Source organism: Gorilla gorilla, chromosome 11, assembly GCF_029281585.2.
Source record: "Gorilla gorilla gorilla isolate KB3781 chromosome 11, NHGRI_mGorGor1-v2.1_pri, whole genome shotgun sequence".
In the NCBI taxonomy this organism is placed as follows: Eukaryota; Metazoa; Chordata; class Mammalia; order Primates; family Hominidae; genus Gorilla; species Gorilla gorilla.
Window position 1 is genome coordinate 143,583,473 of NC_073235.2, and position 15,690 is coordinate 143,599,162.

General features: G+C 61.7%; 1 protein-coding gene across 1 annotated transcript in view; it reads left to right on the top strand.

The window, feature by feature from the left end:
- CROCC2 (ciliary rootlet coiled-coil, rootletin family member 2) overlaps positions 1-15,690 on the top strand; it is a 79,202-nt gene that overhangs the window by 11,545 nt on the left and 51,967 nt on the right. Inside the window, exons 3-14 of the mRNA XM_055379988.2 lie at positions 862-1,013; positions 3,457-3,563; positions 5,266-5,422; positions 9,961-10,064; positions 10,726-10,923; positions 12,116-12,212; positions 12,500-12,706; positions 12,929-13,140; positions 13,467-13,649; positions 14,105-14,249; positions 14,690-14,836; positions 15,097-15,327. Of these exons, the coding sequence (XP_055235963.1) occupies positions 862-1,013; positions 3,457-3,563; positions 5,266-5,422; positions 9,961-10,064; positions 10,726-10,923; positions 12,116-12,212; positions 12,500-12,706; positions 12,929-13,140; positions 13,467-13,649; positions 14,105-14,249; positions 14,690-14,836; positions 15,097-15,327 (1,940 nt within the window). The remainder of the gene's footprint in view (positions 1-861; positions 1,014-3,456; positions 3,564-5,265; positions 5,423-9,960; positions 10,065-10,725; positions 10,924-12,115; positions 12,213-12,499; positions 12,707-12,928; positions 13,141-13,466; positions 13,650-14,104; positions 14,250-14,689; positions 14,837-15,096; positions 15,328-15,690) is intronic.

The window sequence follows — 15,690 nt, forward strand, 5'->3', positions numbered from 1 at the left end:
ACGGCATGGGGGACAGTCCTGGGCCTGGGGCTGGCCAAGGTGACGGTGTGGGGGACAGTCCTGGGCCTGGGGCTGGCCCCACCCCCCACAGGGCCACCCTCAGGGGCATCATATCGATACCCACAGGGCACTCAGCAGGGCCTGAGCAGGGCTGCCTCTGTGTGGCACACTTGTGGCCACCTGCGTCTCCGCTTCATTGGTGGTTTCTTCCTCAGCGTGGAAATGCTGGACACTGGCACTCAGGGAGCACAGACGCCCACCCCGCTGGGCTCTGCCTATCCTGCACCCGCCCCAGGCCCCTGCGCTGCCTCCAATTGTCCACCTGGCAGCTGAGGAACCAGCTCCAGGCCGCCTGTCCTGTGTGTGCCCAGGACTCCCTCGTGCATGGGTCCCAGGGATCCCTCTCTCCCAGGGTCTGTCCGGCCTCCTGCAGGCCCGGGGAACTGGCTGTGTGTGTATTTACAAAAGCACCTTATTACTCGGGGACCAGGTCCCTTCCCCCAGAAGCAACAGGGCTCACAACTTCATAGACAGCGCGAGTGCCCAGCGTCCAAGCTGCCCACACACTCTGCTGCCATTGGTTTGGGGCTCGGCCTGGGCCTGGGTCTGCATTGGGGTTCCAGGTGCTCAGAGGTGGTAGGATTCCAGTTAACATGAGAGGAAGTGGGGCTCAGAGTATGAAGTCTTCCTCCCTATGTTAGGGTCCCCGGCTCAGAGCTGGGACCCCTCCCAGGAGATGGGGGCAGGTCCAGCAGCTGGAGCCTGGTGGCCAGCCCGGGGTCCCACCGTGGAGACAGGGCACAAGGCTGAGTGTGGGTGGGCCCTGGTCTGGCCACCCGGGCTGACCCAGGTACCGTGCAGCAGGGGTACAGGAGCCGACAGCCACCGTGGCCCGAGTGCAAGAGGAGAACGAGCTCCTGCAGAAGGAGCTGACCCGGCTGGGGGACCTGCTGGCCCAGGCCGGCGCCGAGCGAGATGAGCTGGCCAGCCGGTGCCGTGTGGTCAGCGACCAGGTGCGTGTGTGCAGCAGACTCAGGGCAGGTGGGAGGTGGCAGCCTGGCCCTTCGTGAGGGGTCACTTGTCAGGGCGGCAGTCAGAGCCTGGGACCATCGGCAATTTCTAAGACTGGGAAAGACAGAGTGTCAGCCACGGGACATTCAAACCCTGGGCAACAGACGGGGAAACTGAGGCAACAGATGGGATAACTGAGGCCAGAGGTGGGAGGCCAAGCAGCACGTGCCCAGGCCTTTCTGATGCCCAGCGTGTCCCCTAGGTCTCACAACCCAGCTTAGGCACTGACTTGTCCCCGCACCTGCCCAGGAGCCCTGTGGGGTGGCCTGGCCAGTCCTGACTCGCGGGGCCCAGTGCTCTGCCCAGCACTGGCACAAAGCTGGCACCTGCACAGCAGAGGAAAGCAGGCCAGCAGGCACCGACTCCAACCCCAGATGGAGCTCGCAGAGAAATGGCTCCACCCCAGTTCCCTGGCCCTTTCCTGACAACTGAGGCTGGCCGGAGCTGCTTGGACCTCAGAGGACAGGGTCCAGAGGCAGGGCTGTATCTTTGGTCCCCTGGTGGCTGCAGTGCCTTCCAGGGTGACCTGTGAGGTGAGCGAGAGGCATATTTAGTCACAAAATGTGGAGCTGGGGGGGGCCTCCCGTTGTGTAGACAGGGAAACCGAGGCAGAAAGGTGAAGAAACCTGCTAGGCCAGAGCCTCTCTCCTGTGTCAGCTGCTCCAAGACATGCTGGCTTCTGAGGCAGGACTTGGCAAGGAGTCAGTGCATGGAGTGGGGTGTCCAGCCCACCTTGTGGGGTACTCAGGGCCCCTGCCGCACCCATGCCATCTTCAGAGCCCCCCTGGTTATGCATGGCATGTCAGATGACCCCACTTTCCAGATAAGGAGTAGAGGCTCAGAGCCAGCCAGTGATTACCCAGGCCACACCATCACTGGGGCTGAGATCTGAACCCCTGAAGCAGATCTGGCCCCTTCTTAGTCACCTGACCAGTGGCCACTACTGAATGCCTGAGGCGTCCCCAGGGGGCCTCACCTTCTAGAAGGGTCCTTCCCAGGACCATGGCAGCACCAGCCCCACAGGGGTGCCCTCAGCTCTCTGAGGGGCCCGCTCTCTGCTCCCCACCCAGTTCTATCACGCCCTGACCCCCACATGGGAAACACGTTTCCATCCATTGTTGCTGGCACCCCTGGGAGCCCCTGAGGGCAGAAGCTGGGGTCCACCCCACCTGATGGGGGCCCCAGCACATCCGTGAGCTGCCAGCCAGCCTACTCTTCCTGGGAGCCCCTACAGCTGTGGGGAGGCCTTGGGGGAGGCATCTTCCTAGCACAGGGTGGGGAGATGTTGGGAACAGGCCGGTGGGAATAGAAGCCACAGAAATGCTGCCGACAGATTAGTAAGCTGCGTGAGTCAGATCCAAACTCGCCAGCAGCCCAGTGCACGCCAGCTCCCGGGTGGCTCAGCAGGCAAAGTGTGGGTGCCAGGAGGCTGGGTCTCACTCCAAGTTACCCCCAAGACAGGCGGAACGGGGTCTGGGTGGCCAGAGTGCCTGACCATGGCATCTCCATCCTGGGGTAGCACCCCCAGAACCCGCCCGGCTCCTCCAGGGTCTTCCAACGCCACCTTCTCTTCCAGCTTGTGGCTGAGGAGGGGCCCCTTGGCTCTCCCATGCATTTGGCCCAGGCGCAGCCACAGCTGAGGCCCCAGGCCTGCTGCCCTCCCCTCCACCCCTCCACCTAGGCCATCCTTGGCCCTTGATTTCCTGGGCCCAAGTTCGGTCTTGGCCAAGTGGTGGCAGAGTGGCCCTGGGCAGTGGGAGTGGCCCTGGGCAGTGGGAGTGACCCTGGGCAGTGGGCCCACATCATGGTGGGTGTGGTCCTGCTCCCTGTAGGTGAGGTGCTGGACTCAGGCAGGAGGCCCAGTTGGAGGGGAACCACACTCACTCACTCTCCAGGGGGCAGCCCCAGAGGTAGCCCTGTGACCTTCCATCCTGCCCCTGTGTGCCTGAACCGAGCCCTGAAGCCCCTCCCCCTACCCTGACGGCTGGGCTGCCCAGGTAGCTGGGGCAGTGGGGCCTCAGTTTCCCCATCTGTAAATGAAATGTGGGCATGCTCCAGCAGCCCCCAGAGCTATGCCCCCACTGGGCCACCATACTCACACTGTCCTCAAGGCCTGATGGGATTGGCACATCAGTGCAACCCAGCATGCCCCTGCCCCTCCCCTCCTCTGCCAGCTGTGGGCACTTGGCACAGGGCAGGAGGCCGCCTGTCAGGTTCATTGTGTGGAAGGGCCTGGGCCTCACCAGACCCAACCCCAGCCCCCGTTGTGGGGCCCCAGAGAGCCCTCTCTTCCCCACTAAGGTCGGCTTTGTGTCCAAGATGCCCCAGCCCCTGCCTGGCGGGTTCAGGAGCAGCCAGACCAGGTGGGCTATTGCTCCTCCCCAGCTGCAGGCCCGGCTGGAGACCACCGAGGCTCAGCTGCGGAGGTCAGAGCTGGAGCACAGCGTGGATCTGGAGGAGGCCCTTGGCCGTCTGGAGGCTGCCGAGGAGAGGTGAGGCCAGGTGCGGGGCAGTCAGGGCTGCAGGAAGCACAGCCATCCCCCCGAGAGGCAGTGGGACCCTCTGTGCCTTGGGGCTACTGACAGCTCTTCCCAAAGCAGCTGTGAGTTCAGTTTCCCTGTGGGAGTCAACCCAGGCCTCCACGGCCTGGCAGGGCAGGGCAGGGGGCTGGAGAAGGCACGGCTGGGAAGGGGGACTGACTTGAGTGGCTGGGCAGTGTGAGGGCCTGCAGCGCGCTCCCTCTTGCTGTGGGGAGACCCCAGGCCGAGTGGAAACAGTGAAACACTCAGCCTCCTAGGCTCAGCGTGGGCCTCTCACGCAACCAAGCGCCGCCGTCCCAGCCTCTGAGAGCGGCTCAGCAGCATCCCTATTATAGTAACAGCATCACGATTGTACCCATCGCTATCAGACCCCTCCCCCACTCCACAGGCCAGGAGCAGGGGCTGCTCACCATGGGGGACGGGACTGGTGCCAGCCTTCCACGTGGCAGCCTCTCCACGCTCTGCCATCCTCCCTGCCACGGGTCAACCTGGCTCATGAATAACAGGGAGGGAGCGGCAAAGAGAGACAGAGCCTCATGAATGACAGGGAGAGAGTGGCAGAGAGGGACAGAGCCCCCCCGCCACCGCTGTCAGTGAGCACTGACATTAAGACCCTGGCAACAGACCCTGGCCACCAGCCACACCTGAGTCCAGTGTGTGGATCACCCACTCACACCCTGAGATGGAGCTGACGATGTCATGCCTGGGCTTATCAAGGGGGCCTCTGCCCGGCCCCCACCCTGCCTGTACTAACCCAGCCCCCCAACACTAACCCAGCCCCCCACACCAACCCAGCCCCCCAACACTAACCCAGCCCCCAACACCAACCCAGCCCCCCACACTTATCCAGTCCCACCCACACTAACTGAGCTCCCACACTGACCCGGCCCCCACACTAACCCAGCCCTGCACAGTAACCAAGGCCCACCAGTCTCCCAGACCTGGGGAGGTTAAGTTGTCTGTAGAATATCAACACATTTGGTTCATCCTCCAGGAATCTGGAAAAGGAATCAAAGTTCTGAGAAACTTTTGAAAACCAGTTTTGAGGGGGAAGAAAAATAACCCAAGAGGAGGCTTAGGCCTGGCGGGCAGAGAGGAGCAGTGAGTGAACCACGGCTTAGGCCTGGCGGGGGTGCCAGCTCCCGAGGTCCACCCACCTGGCAGACTTGCACCCCTACTGCAGCAAGTGTGGACCTACTTGTGGTGGGGAAGGCCCCAGGGTGCAGCAGAAGCCGTCCCCCACCATGGGCATGTCTGACTCCCTCTCTGCGTCACCCCGCCCCACGAAAGGCGCCTCCCTCCCAGCCCCTGGCACCTTGTCTCAGGCATTGAGGGACGGGCCAAGGTTGCAGAGCCAGAGCCAGGAGAGCTCGGGGCAGGGGCTTCGGGGAGGACAGAGGGCAGATATCGCAGGAAGGCAGGAGGGCACTGGGCTGGCACCTGGGAGAGCCACCTTGATGCTGGCACTCAGTTTAGGGGTCCCTTGTGGGGCCCATGGCAGGTGGGGGCAGAGCAGCGGCTGTACACCTGAGCCCGGGTCAGTTAGGCCCAGAGGGTTTGGGGCTCCATTCAAGCCCCTTGACTTGGGGACTCTGAGCGCCTCTCTTAGGAGAAGCTTCCTACCCCCACCATGCCCTGTGGGTTCTCTGTCCAGGAGCACCGGCCTCTGCCAGGTGAACGCGCTTCTGCGGGAGCAGCTGGAACACATGAAGAAGGCCAACGACGTGCTGGGCCGGGAGCTGGCCGGGATGACGGGCAGCGTGCAGCGCCTGCAGGGCGAGCTGGAGCTGAGGCGCTGGGCCCAGAGACAGGTGCTCCCCCAACCCTTGCTCACCCCATGGCGGCCGCCTGTCTGGGTGCCTATGGCTGGGTAGCAGGCAGGGACATGGTGAGGGTGCGCTGGCTCAGCGGCTGTCCCTCTTGGGGACAAGGCCACAGCTTCTTGCCACACCATGTCCCCAACCCAGCTTGGCCACAGCAGTCTGTGGAGTGAGGGACTTCGTGGTCCACCCCTACTGCCCCCCACCCGGAGAAGGAGGGCAGGGCTCTCAGAATGGGGCACTGGGGCCGCACCCCGGCTCTGGTGTGGACCACGCTCTTTGGAGAGGCAGGTTGTTCTCCGTAGGCCGAACTCCTGGCCAGACTTCAGGAGGGGGGACCTTGGAAGGAGCCTGGGGCAGCACTGCTGCTCATAGCACCTGGCCGTGGCCCCCCAGGTCCCCCTGCAGCCTTACCCACTCCAACTTCTGAGACCCTGAGGCATGCAGGGGGTCAGGGCACAGGGCTCCAGGCACCAGCCCCTGTGGGAGGGAGACATCCAGGTGTTCATGCCCTGCTCGGATCTCTCCATGGTCGTGGGACCCCCTGAAGCTGCTGTGGCCTTGGGTACCGTGGCTCTCCAGCCAGGCAGTCCCTGAGGGCCTGAAGGTGTTCCCAACAGCCCTCCAGCAAAGGGGGCCTGGACGCCCAGCCCCTGCATGCTACGGGCACCACGGGCAAGGATTTCCCCAGGAAGACAGCCCCCCAGAAGATGTGCTGCGCCAGGTGGAGGCAGGAGCCGGAGGGGCAGCCGCGTTTCTGGCCTCCGGTTGCCTCCACAGACGTCCCTCAGACAAGCCTGTCCCAGAGGGGCCGCCACTCGCCCCCGTGGGGGCCAGGTCCCAGCCCCGAGCCCCCCACAGATGCTGCTCCTGAAAGGCAGATGTCAGACAAACCAGCCGAGGTTTACACCCTGAGAGGGAATGCCGGCCTCTGCATAGCGTCAGCGGGAGCCGTGCTATCAGCAAGGAGTCATCGCCTATGCCAGGCCTTCTGGCTCGAGGCGTTTGAGGCAGATCTCATGTTCCCACTGCCTGGTCCCCGTCCTCGGACCGCTGGGCAGGTCACCTGAGGACCGCAGGAGCCGATTCCACTGTGTGAGAACAAATGCCAGAAGGACAGGGTCCCTGAGCTCAGTTTGGCATTCGATCACCCAGGTCTTTATTTTCCCTTTGTCCTTGACAACTGTTCTCACTGGTTGACAGCTGCTTTCTCTCGGCACCTTAAAGATATGCTTTCTCTTTCTCCTTCCGCTGCTGCTGTTGAGAAGTCAGCTTCCAGGCTGCCTGGATTCTGACTGGCTCCTTATCGAGGTAACATGTCTTCTCACCGGCTGCTCTTAAGACCCCTGCTCCGACTTGTTGTTGTGTCGTGTCCCTGTGTTGTGTCTGCGTGTAGATTTATTTGTTTATCCCGCTTTAGGGTTCGCGGAACCTCTGTGTCGCTTGTTATTTTGGGGAAGTCAATATTCTTTAAACATTGCCGGTGCTCGTCATCCATCTCCCCTCCTCTGAGCTCCAGCTAGACGTGTGTTAGCCATTCTTACGCTGTCTCCCAGGCACAGTTCACGGATTTGTTCTTTTTATTACCCTGGACTATATTCTAGATAATTTCTTCAAATTTCCTTTCCTGTCCATCAGTTTTCTCTTCTGATGTCTAACCTCTGTTAAATTTGCCTACTTAGCTTAAATTGCCAATATTGTATTTTTCCTCATTAAGAGTTCTGTTTGATTCTTTCCCAAATATTAAATAGCTTACTCTTAACTCACATTTTCTTTTTTTCTTTTTGAGACAGAATCTTGCTCTGTCACCCAGGCTGGAGTGCAGTGGCACAATCTCAGCTCACTGCAACCTCCGCCTCCCGGGTTCAAACGATTCTCCCGCCTCAACCTCCTGAGTAGTTGGGATTACAGGCGTGTGCCACCACGCCTGGATAATTTTTGTATTTTTAGTAGAGATGGCATTTCACAATGTTGACCAGGCTGGTCTCGAACTCCTGACCTCAGGTGATCCGCCCGCCTCAGCCTCCCAAAATGCTGGGATTACAGGCATGAGCCACCTCGCCTGGCTTCTTAACTCACATTTTCAAGCCTTTTATTTATTTGTTGAACCATGTTAAAAATAGTCTTTTTGTAGCCTATGTCTGACTATCCAATATCTGAAATTCTTTAAGGTCTGGTTCTATTGTTTCTGCTGGTTTCTGATCATGGTCCTTTGTTTCCTTGTGCTTTTGGTGATTTTTTATTTTTTAACTAAGAGCTGCTTATTTTCCTTGGAACTCTGTGAAGTTTCTTTGAAACCTGAGGCGAATATAGTATTTTCTAGGAAGGGTTTTTATTTGTTTCTGATAGATGCCAAGGGGCTCTAACAGTCTTTGGGGCCACATTGAAGTACATTTTCAGCTTCAGTTGAGGCTATCCTGGTGATGTAGTGTGCTTCCATATCCACAAGGAAGACTTTTTTCTCTGTTTAACTCCGACATTCTAGACAGGCAGTTTTCCTTATAATCTCTTGCAGGGTCATGTGTGCCTGTTTTGTGTGTGTATGTGTATGTGTGTGTGTCTGTGTGTGTAGCAAGAAATTGCGTACACTCCCCGATGGTCTGTGACTTCACCAACTCCTGGCCTAAGTGTTCCAGCCGTTCAGGCCAGCCCAGCCCTGCATTCAGGAAGAGGCTGTGAATCTGGACTCTCATGTGTTTAAGTGGCAGGTTAATCTGGCAGCCACACCTCCATGTTGCCAGGAAGTGTCTCAGCCTGCTCTTGTGATGAACACAGAGTGCAGGAGGCGGTGCGGCTGAAGCAAGTGTCCCCCCCGTATAGCAGGCACGGGGTGGCATGCCCTCGGAGGGCATACAGACAGGTGTAATGGGCTCAGAGGAGCATGCCCTCGGAGGCGGTACAGAGAGGTGTAATAGGCTCAGAGGAGCATGCCCTCGGAGGGTGTATGGCCAGGTATGGGTTCAGAGAGTCGTGCCCTCCAGAGGGTGCATGGCCAGGTGTAACGGGCTCAGTGGAGCATGCCCTCTGGAGGGTGTACAGACAGGTGTAATGGGCTCAGAGGAGCATGCCCTCGGAGGGGGTACAGACAGGTGTAATGGGCTCAGAGGAGCATGCCCTCTGGAGGGTGTACAGACAGGTGTAATGGGCTCAGAGGATCATGCCCTCCGGAGGGTGTACGGACAGGTGTAATGGGCTCAGAGGAGCATGCCCTCAGAGGGTGTACAGACAGGTGTAATGGGCTCAGAGGAGCATGCCCTCGGAGGGTGTATGGCCAGGTGTGGGTTCAGAGAGTCATGCCCTCCAGAGGGTGCATGGCCAGGTGTAATGGGCACAGACGGGCATGCCCTCTGGAGGGTGTACAGCCAGGTGGAATGGACACAGAGGGACGTGTTCTCCGGAGGGTGTATGGCCAGGTGTTATGGGCTCAGCTGGGGGGAACCTCAGGTGTGGGATCAGGTGAGGGGGTCAGGCAAGCTTCATGAAGGTGAGATGATCTAATACCTGAAGTTCTTGAAGGTCTCGTTCTATTGTTTCCACTGGTTTCTGGTCATGGTCCTCTGTGGGGGTTCTGGAGAACGGGCAGGATGTGAGTGCTCTACCTGAAGGCAACCTGGAGGAGCAGGGGTGGGGCTGTCACAGGCAGGCAGAGGTGGCAGAAACACAGTAGCACCCTGAGTTCCAGAGGTCAGTGAGCAGGAGAAGGCGAGTGCAGGGCCTAGAAGGTGGTGTGGAGACTCTGAGACTTCTGGCTTTCATCTTAGCTCCCTGCAAGGCTGGAACCACTGTGCACACACAATTCCCCCCATTCCTGCCCCCACACAGAGTCCTCTCACTCCGCTCCATTACAGCCTAATCACTGGCCTTGTCTCAGTCGTGGCTTCCCACCCTCCTCCCTGCTGAACTGGGTACCCAGTGCTAGAGGCTTCTAACTTCAGTGGCTTCCCACCCTCCTTCCTGCTGAACCGTAGCCCCAGTGCTAGAGGCTTCTAACTTGCTTCTGTGTCCCTGGCACCTTCAAAGTGCCAGACCAACACCTGGACATCTTCAGGAGCCCTCCAGAGTAAGGAGAAAGACTGTACTGGAGAAACACAGCCAGTCCTCTTCCATTGGAGTGGCAGGGCAGGAGCCCTGTGCTGCAGAAATGTCTGCCCCAGCAGGGGCCAGGCCTGGTTCTGGCGTGTTCCAAGCCTGAGCAGTTCCTGAGAGTAGCTGGGGAACCGCGACTGAGTCAGCACCTTCTCTCTTCAGGGGCCCACGCACCCCAACCTCCCACCTCCATGCACGCAGGCTGGCCTGGGAGGGCTGGATGTGGTCACGTCCCCAGATCATCTCCTGGGGAGGGGCACAGTATGGCCCCAGGGTGGGGTTGGGGGAGCCCAGGGCTCATTTGCCTGTGAGATATGGGGGCTTTGGGATGCTGGGTCCACTTCCAGCCCCCAGGGAGAGGGACATGCACCTGGAAAAGAGTGGGCTTCAGGGAGGGTAAAGGGGCCCCAGCCTGAAGCAGACACGAGGCCTCTTGCTTTCAGACCCAGCCAGGGGGCCTGGGGCAGCCCCGGGACCTCCTCCTCCTGTGGAGACAGGCCGTGGTGCTGGGGACAGACCTGGCCGAGCTGCGTGTAGCCACTGAGAGGTGAGTGCCAGCCGCCCCACCTGGGGCCAGGCACCAGGCTGCAGGGAGCTGAAGCCGCCTTGGGGAGGGGGAAAGCGGTGCCCAGGGCGGGCTCTCCCGTGGGTGCAGTAGCCCTGGCCTGCCGGCTTCTCACCCAGCCCTGGCTGGGCCTCAGGCCGGCCAGTGGGAGCAGCGATGAGGGCGGCCTAGGAGGGCAGTGGGGGAGAAGGACAAACAGGCCAGGGAGGTAGGTTGGGGACACCAAGGAGAGATGAGAGGAGGGTGAAGAGGACACTGTGGGGTGGGGGACACCTACCCAGATGGAGCTTCTGGAGTCTGTCCAGCCCTTGCTGGGTGCCACACTGGAGGTCAGTCCTGGTACCACCCTGCTAGCCCTTAGGTACATAGCAGCCCCTTGCACAGGAGGAGTCGGGGACTCAGAGGGTCGATGACTCGGTGAAGGCTGCTGAAGCCTGAAGTGTGCAACCTGGTCCTGCCCCTGCTCACTCCTCCCCAGCTGCCTTCCTGGTGTTTGGTGACACATGGGAACAATCAATGCCATGCAGTGGGGGCTTCTCCTGAGGATGGCCAAGGAGGGGGTCCTCTGTGGGGCTGACGGGACCAGGCCCTCCCTCTGCAGATGGGGCCTGAGTCAGCCACAGATGCTGCCCTTGTCTCCCAGGGGCCTCGCTGACCTGCAGGCAGACACGGCCAGGACAGCCCGCCGCCTGCACACCGCCTGCCTGAACCTCGACTCCAACCTGCGGCTGTCGGCCAGCAGCACGGCCAGCACCCTGGGGCAGCAGCTTCGGGACAAAGTTGGGGAGATGCTGCAGCTGCAGGGCCGCTGGGACGCAGAGAAGGTGGCGCTCCAGGCCAGGTGGGCGCCCAGGGCCAGCAAGCTTGCACAGGGAGGGCCCAGGGGGTCGGGGCCCATCCAGCCTGCCGAGCAGCTGTGGATCCCAGATGTGGTCACACCGTTCCAGGGCAGGTGGGGCCCTGACATCACTGGTGGTGCACACTCTTCAGAGTCACCATCCCAGTGGCTGCAGGGCACTCCCCTAATGCCCAGGAGGCAGACACTGGGGTCTCCTACAGTGAGGGTTTCAGGGAACTCACTGGGACTGCGTCCTGGGGGTCAGCACCCAGAACTGGAGTTTTCAGGCTTAAAGCAGGAACATTCTTCCAGGGGCAAGAGCTCACCTTAGGTAAATCATTTAAAAACCGAGGCAGGAAGAGGGACCAGGCCACCTCCTGCCCGATATGAAGGACACCCACGCCCTCTCTGGGGGTCTATGAGCCCCGCCGTGATTGTGGAAGGTTTTGGACCCACCACCCACATCGGGGGCTCAGAGGTCTCTTGAGGGCAGCTTCAGCAGAAAGTGGGGAGGCGGCTCCCCAGTGGAGATCTAACCTGCTGGCCGTGGGGCCAGTGCCTTACAACCCAGGGTCCAGGGCCCACTTGTCCACAAACACCCCGCCAGGCTGACAGGCAGAAGCCCTCCCTACCCTCAGGGGGTCCAGCTGAGTCAAACACACCACAGCCCAGCCCCAAATGAGCAGGACAGGACATGGGGGCCCAACGGTGCCATACAGCTGCAGGGGCAGCACACCAGGGCCTGAGCCACAGGAAGGGGGACCTGGGGTCTTTAGGAAGAAGGTGCACCCTGGGAAGGAAGGAACAGTAAAATCACTTATTGTTAGACTAATGGTGACAGGTGCTCCAGGCAGAAGGACTGGCCAGGAAAAGGCCTGTGGTGGGCACTCCCTCTGTTGTGCCACAAGGACAAGGCAGAGCCTCGGGCAGCCACTGCATCTGAGGCTGGAGAGCTGGTCAGGGTGTGGGCCTTGACTCCTGAGACAGTGGGAGCCACTGAAGGCTCTGTGGCAGGAGAGACACATGCTCAGACCAGGGACAGAGGCCACTCAGACAGAGGCCACTCAGACAGAGGCATCACCCAGCACTGGCAGGGGGGCCACCACACAAAGGAGTCCAGGCAGAGCCAGGGCATGCTTGGGTGCCCGTCCTCTGGGCCCTGCCCTTCACCCCCACACCCCCCGACTCCTCCCAGACTCTCGGAGCAAACCCTGCTGGTGGAGAAGCTTACAGAGCAGAATGAGCAGAAGGCGAAGACCATCGCTGCCCTCAGAACCGACCTGCAGAACCTGGTTGGTGGGCGGGACGGGGGTGGCTGTGTGGCAGGGGTCTGTCACCCTTGCTCAGGAGTCTCCCCTGCCACAGGAAGCCTGGTGCGGCAGTGGACGGCCTGCAGGGCAAGGTGGGGTCCCTGCAGTGCACTTTGAGGCACGTCAGGAAGGTGTGGCCCCTCGCCTGTCCTCCCAGTGGCAAAGGTGGAGGTAGCCCGCAGGGACCCTCAGGACTGTCTGCGCGGTCCCCACCAAATCATGGCCCTGTGCTCTGGGCCCCTCTATCCCTTCCTCTCTGCACCTTGAAGGTGGCCCAGGAGGACGCCCGGTGCCTGGAGCTGGCAGGTAGCAGCATCACTGAATTGGGGGAGCCACGGCCCCCACTGAGGAGCCCCCAGCGTGCCACATCCCCCCATCAAGGGGCGTCCCCACCACACATCTGCTCCCCAGCCGCCCTGGACCCCGCACTGCAGGCCATGCGGGCAGCCATAGAGAGGCGGTGGCGGCGGGAACAGGTGGGCAGCTGCAGCCCACAGGACTCCCTGTCTCCCTGAGGGCAGAAACATGAGCCCCTCAGGCTGAAGGGTAGTTATGGGGCCTGCCCCTGAGCCCCATGGCCCCAGGGAGGGGCCCCAGTGTCGGGGGTGTCCTTTCTGGGGAGTCACAAGCCCTGGTGGGCCTCGGTGGGCAAAGCCTGCCTAGGCCAGAGAGGCCCACACCGCACCCCACCCGAGCAGGAGCTGTGCCTGCAGCTGAAGTCCTCCCAGGCACTGGTGGCTGGTCTCCGGGAGCAGCTGTCCGAAAGCCGGCAGGAGCTGTGGGCCGTACAGAAGCTCCAGCAGGAGCAGGCTCGGGAGCAGGCACGGGAACGAGAGGCTCTTCGGGGCCAGCTGGAGGCCCAGAGGCTCGAGGTGCAGCAGTGCCGGGCGTCTTGCAAGCTCCTGGGGAGGTAATGGGGTGAAGGGGTTGCACGGCCTTGCACAGGGTGTGTGGGATCCTGAGGGCCCAGGGCTGCTGTCAGGACAAGCACCTCTAGAGCTGGAGGGTTGCCAGCCGGGGAGGGGTCCTTTCCTTCTAGCAGAGTTGTGTGAGCACCGGTTGAGCGTGGGCCAGGGTGGGACACACCCGCCAGTGAGACCCTGTCTGCTTCTCGGGCTCCCTCTGCCCATGCAGTCTCAGGGGCTGGCATCCACCCAGCCCCCAATGCCCACCAAGGCACGCGGTGCACCTTGAATGTGTCCAGGGCCGCCCCAACTCTGCCCCCACCATCCCCAGGGAGAAGGCTGCTCTGGAGATGGTGGTGGAGGAGCTGAAAGGGAAGGCAGATGTTGCAAATGCGGAGAAGCAGGGGCTGGAGGCCGAGGCCGCAGAGCTGCAGAGAAGCCTCCTGCTGCAGGCAGAGCGGAGGGAGGAGCTGGCTCTGCGGAGGGAGCGGAGCTGCAGGGCACTGGAGACCAGGTGCGTGGCCGTGGCTGGATGGGCAGGGCCCCTCCCACAGAAGAGACCCCACTCTGCCACCATCAGCCACTTGGCCTTGGGCCACGGGTCTGCTTCTTCACCTGTCTCATCTCAGGGTGTGGTGGCCCTAACAGGGCAGGGGTGGGGGCTCTCCAGGCTTCTCCCCAGGCTGCACCATCCTCCAGACCAACCCTCACTTCCTCTGGCCCAGTGCCCCACCTGGATGCACACCCACCACCCCTCCCGTCCCTCCGGAGGCACTTGTGCCTCCCCTGCCCCGGAAATGAAGCCTGGAAGCGAAGGGCTCCCTGCCTTCCTGGTCCTCCAGGGACTCCATGCTCCTCCTGGGCCTCCCTGGGCTTGGAAGGAGTTGCAGGCGGTCGCCCGCCTGAAATCCCATGGGGCAGCCACTGCTCACCCTGAGCGACCTCCTGCCCTCTGGTCTGGGGCCTCAGTCAAGGCCGCCTGCAGCAGCTGGAGGAGAAGGTCTCCGGGCTCAGAGAGGAGCTGGCATCGGCCCGGGAGGCACTGAGCACAGCGCAGCTGCAGCGGGATGTCGTGAAGAGTGAGAGGGAGGGACTGCGCAGCGCCCTGGCGCGGGTACACTCTGCTCCCCCCAACCCCGCCCCCTCTCCCGTCTGCCCCCACCCACCCTGGCCTCACTGACCTGGCCTCCCACTCCCTCTCTCCTGCCTGCCGGGCCCCTCAGCCCATCACCAGAGATCCCAAAGTCACCAAAGTTCTCTCCCGTCCCGAACCAGTAGGCACCAGCCTGGCCCAGCTGCTCTCAACCCTGCTGGCCACGCCTGCTTCTTTGTGGCCTCTTCCTGGACCACCAGCCACCTCCTCTGGCTGGAGCCTTAGTGCCTGGAGCCACCACTGGCCCTGAGACCTCCCCACTGTGGCGACCTTCCCACCATGTCCGCCCAAGAGCTCTGGCTTGCACACCTCCGTGGCTCAGGGCTCACTCCTTTCCCAGCGGCAACAGCCCTGCCCTGGAAGCTGAAGCTCCCTCCCTGGCATCCCCCTCCCTGCCCCAGGCCGAGTGCAGCAATGCGGACCTGGAGCTTCTTGTGAGGAGGCTGAAGTCGGAGGGAGTGGAGCAAAGGGACTCCCTGGCCGCAATGGCCGCCTTGATGGAGGGGTTGGCTCAGGACAAAAGTGCCCTGAACCACCTGGCTCTCCAGGTGAGACAAGGGCCAGTGGGGCGGGTGTTGCTGGAACCTGTTTCCCAGGTGGCTGTGGGTCTCCCAGCCCTAGGCCTTCCTTCCATCCTCCTAGATCACTTCCTCTCCTGGTTTGAGGTTTTGGGGACAAGGGAGCCTGACTAGCTCTGGCCAGGTCTGAGGGAGGGAAGAGAGTGCCCCAGGGCAGGCCTCGGGGATGCTGACCTGCAGGGACCAAGGGTGGGGGGAGTGGATGCAGAGCCCCCGACACCTGGTGGCAGCTGGAGCAGGAGCGGGACCAGCTGCGGGAACAGCGGAAGACTCTGGAGCGGGAACAGGCCCGGGCCGGGGAGCAGCTGGCAGAGGCGGAACAGCAGCTGGCGCTGGAGCGGGCAGAGCGCAGGGGGCTGCAGCAGGCCTGCGGACGCCTGGAGCAGCAGCAGGAGCAGCTGGAAGGGCAGGCAGCCCTGCTGGGGCGAGAGAAGGCCCAGCTCCAGGAGCAGGTGGGCCAGGTGAGGACGTCTGCAGGGCAGGCTGCCGCTGTCTGGGATGCGGCTGGGTCGCAGGTCTTGCCTAAGGTACTTCTGGGAGTCAGGCAGGCTCAGGATGCCCACATCAGCTCTTTCTGTCTTGGTAACGGATCAGGCCCAGTGCTGGCCTCCCCGTGGGGGTGGGGGCAGGGGGAGGGTATGCAGAGAAGAAGATTCCCATCAGGCCTGGCCTCCATATCCATCCCGCCACTTGGCAGGGGAGCCCGGGCCTCAGGCCAGTGACTTCTGCACACTGGGCTCTTAGAGAGCTTTGCTGTTTCCTCCTCTGCCTTGTTTCTGCCTGGTCCACATCCACACAGCTGAACTCTGTGACTGCACATTCAC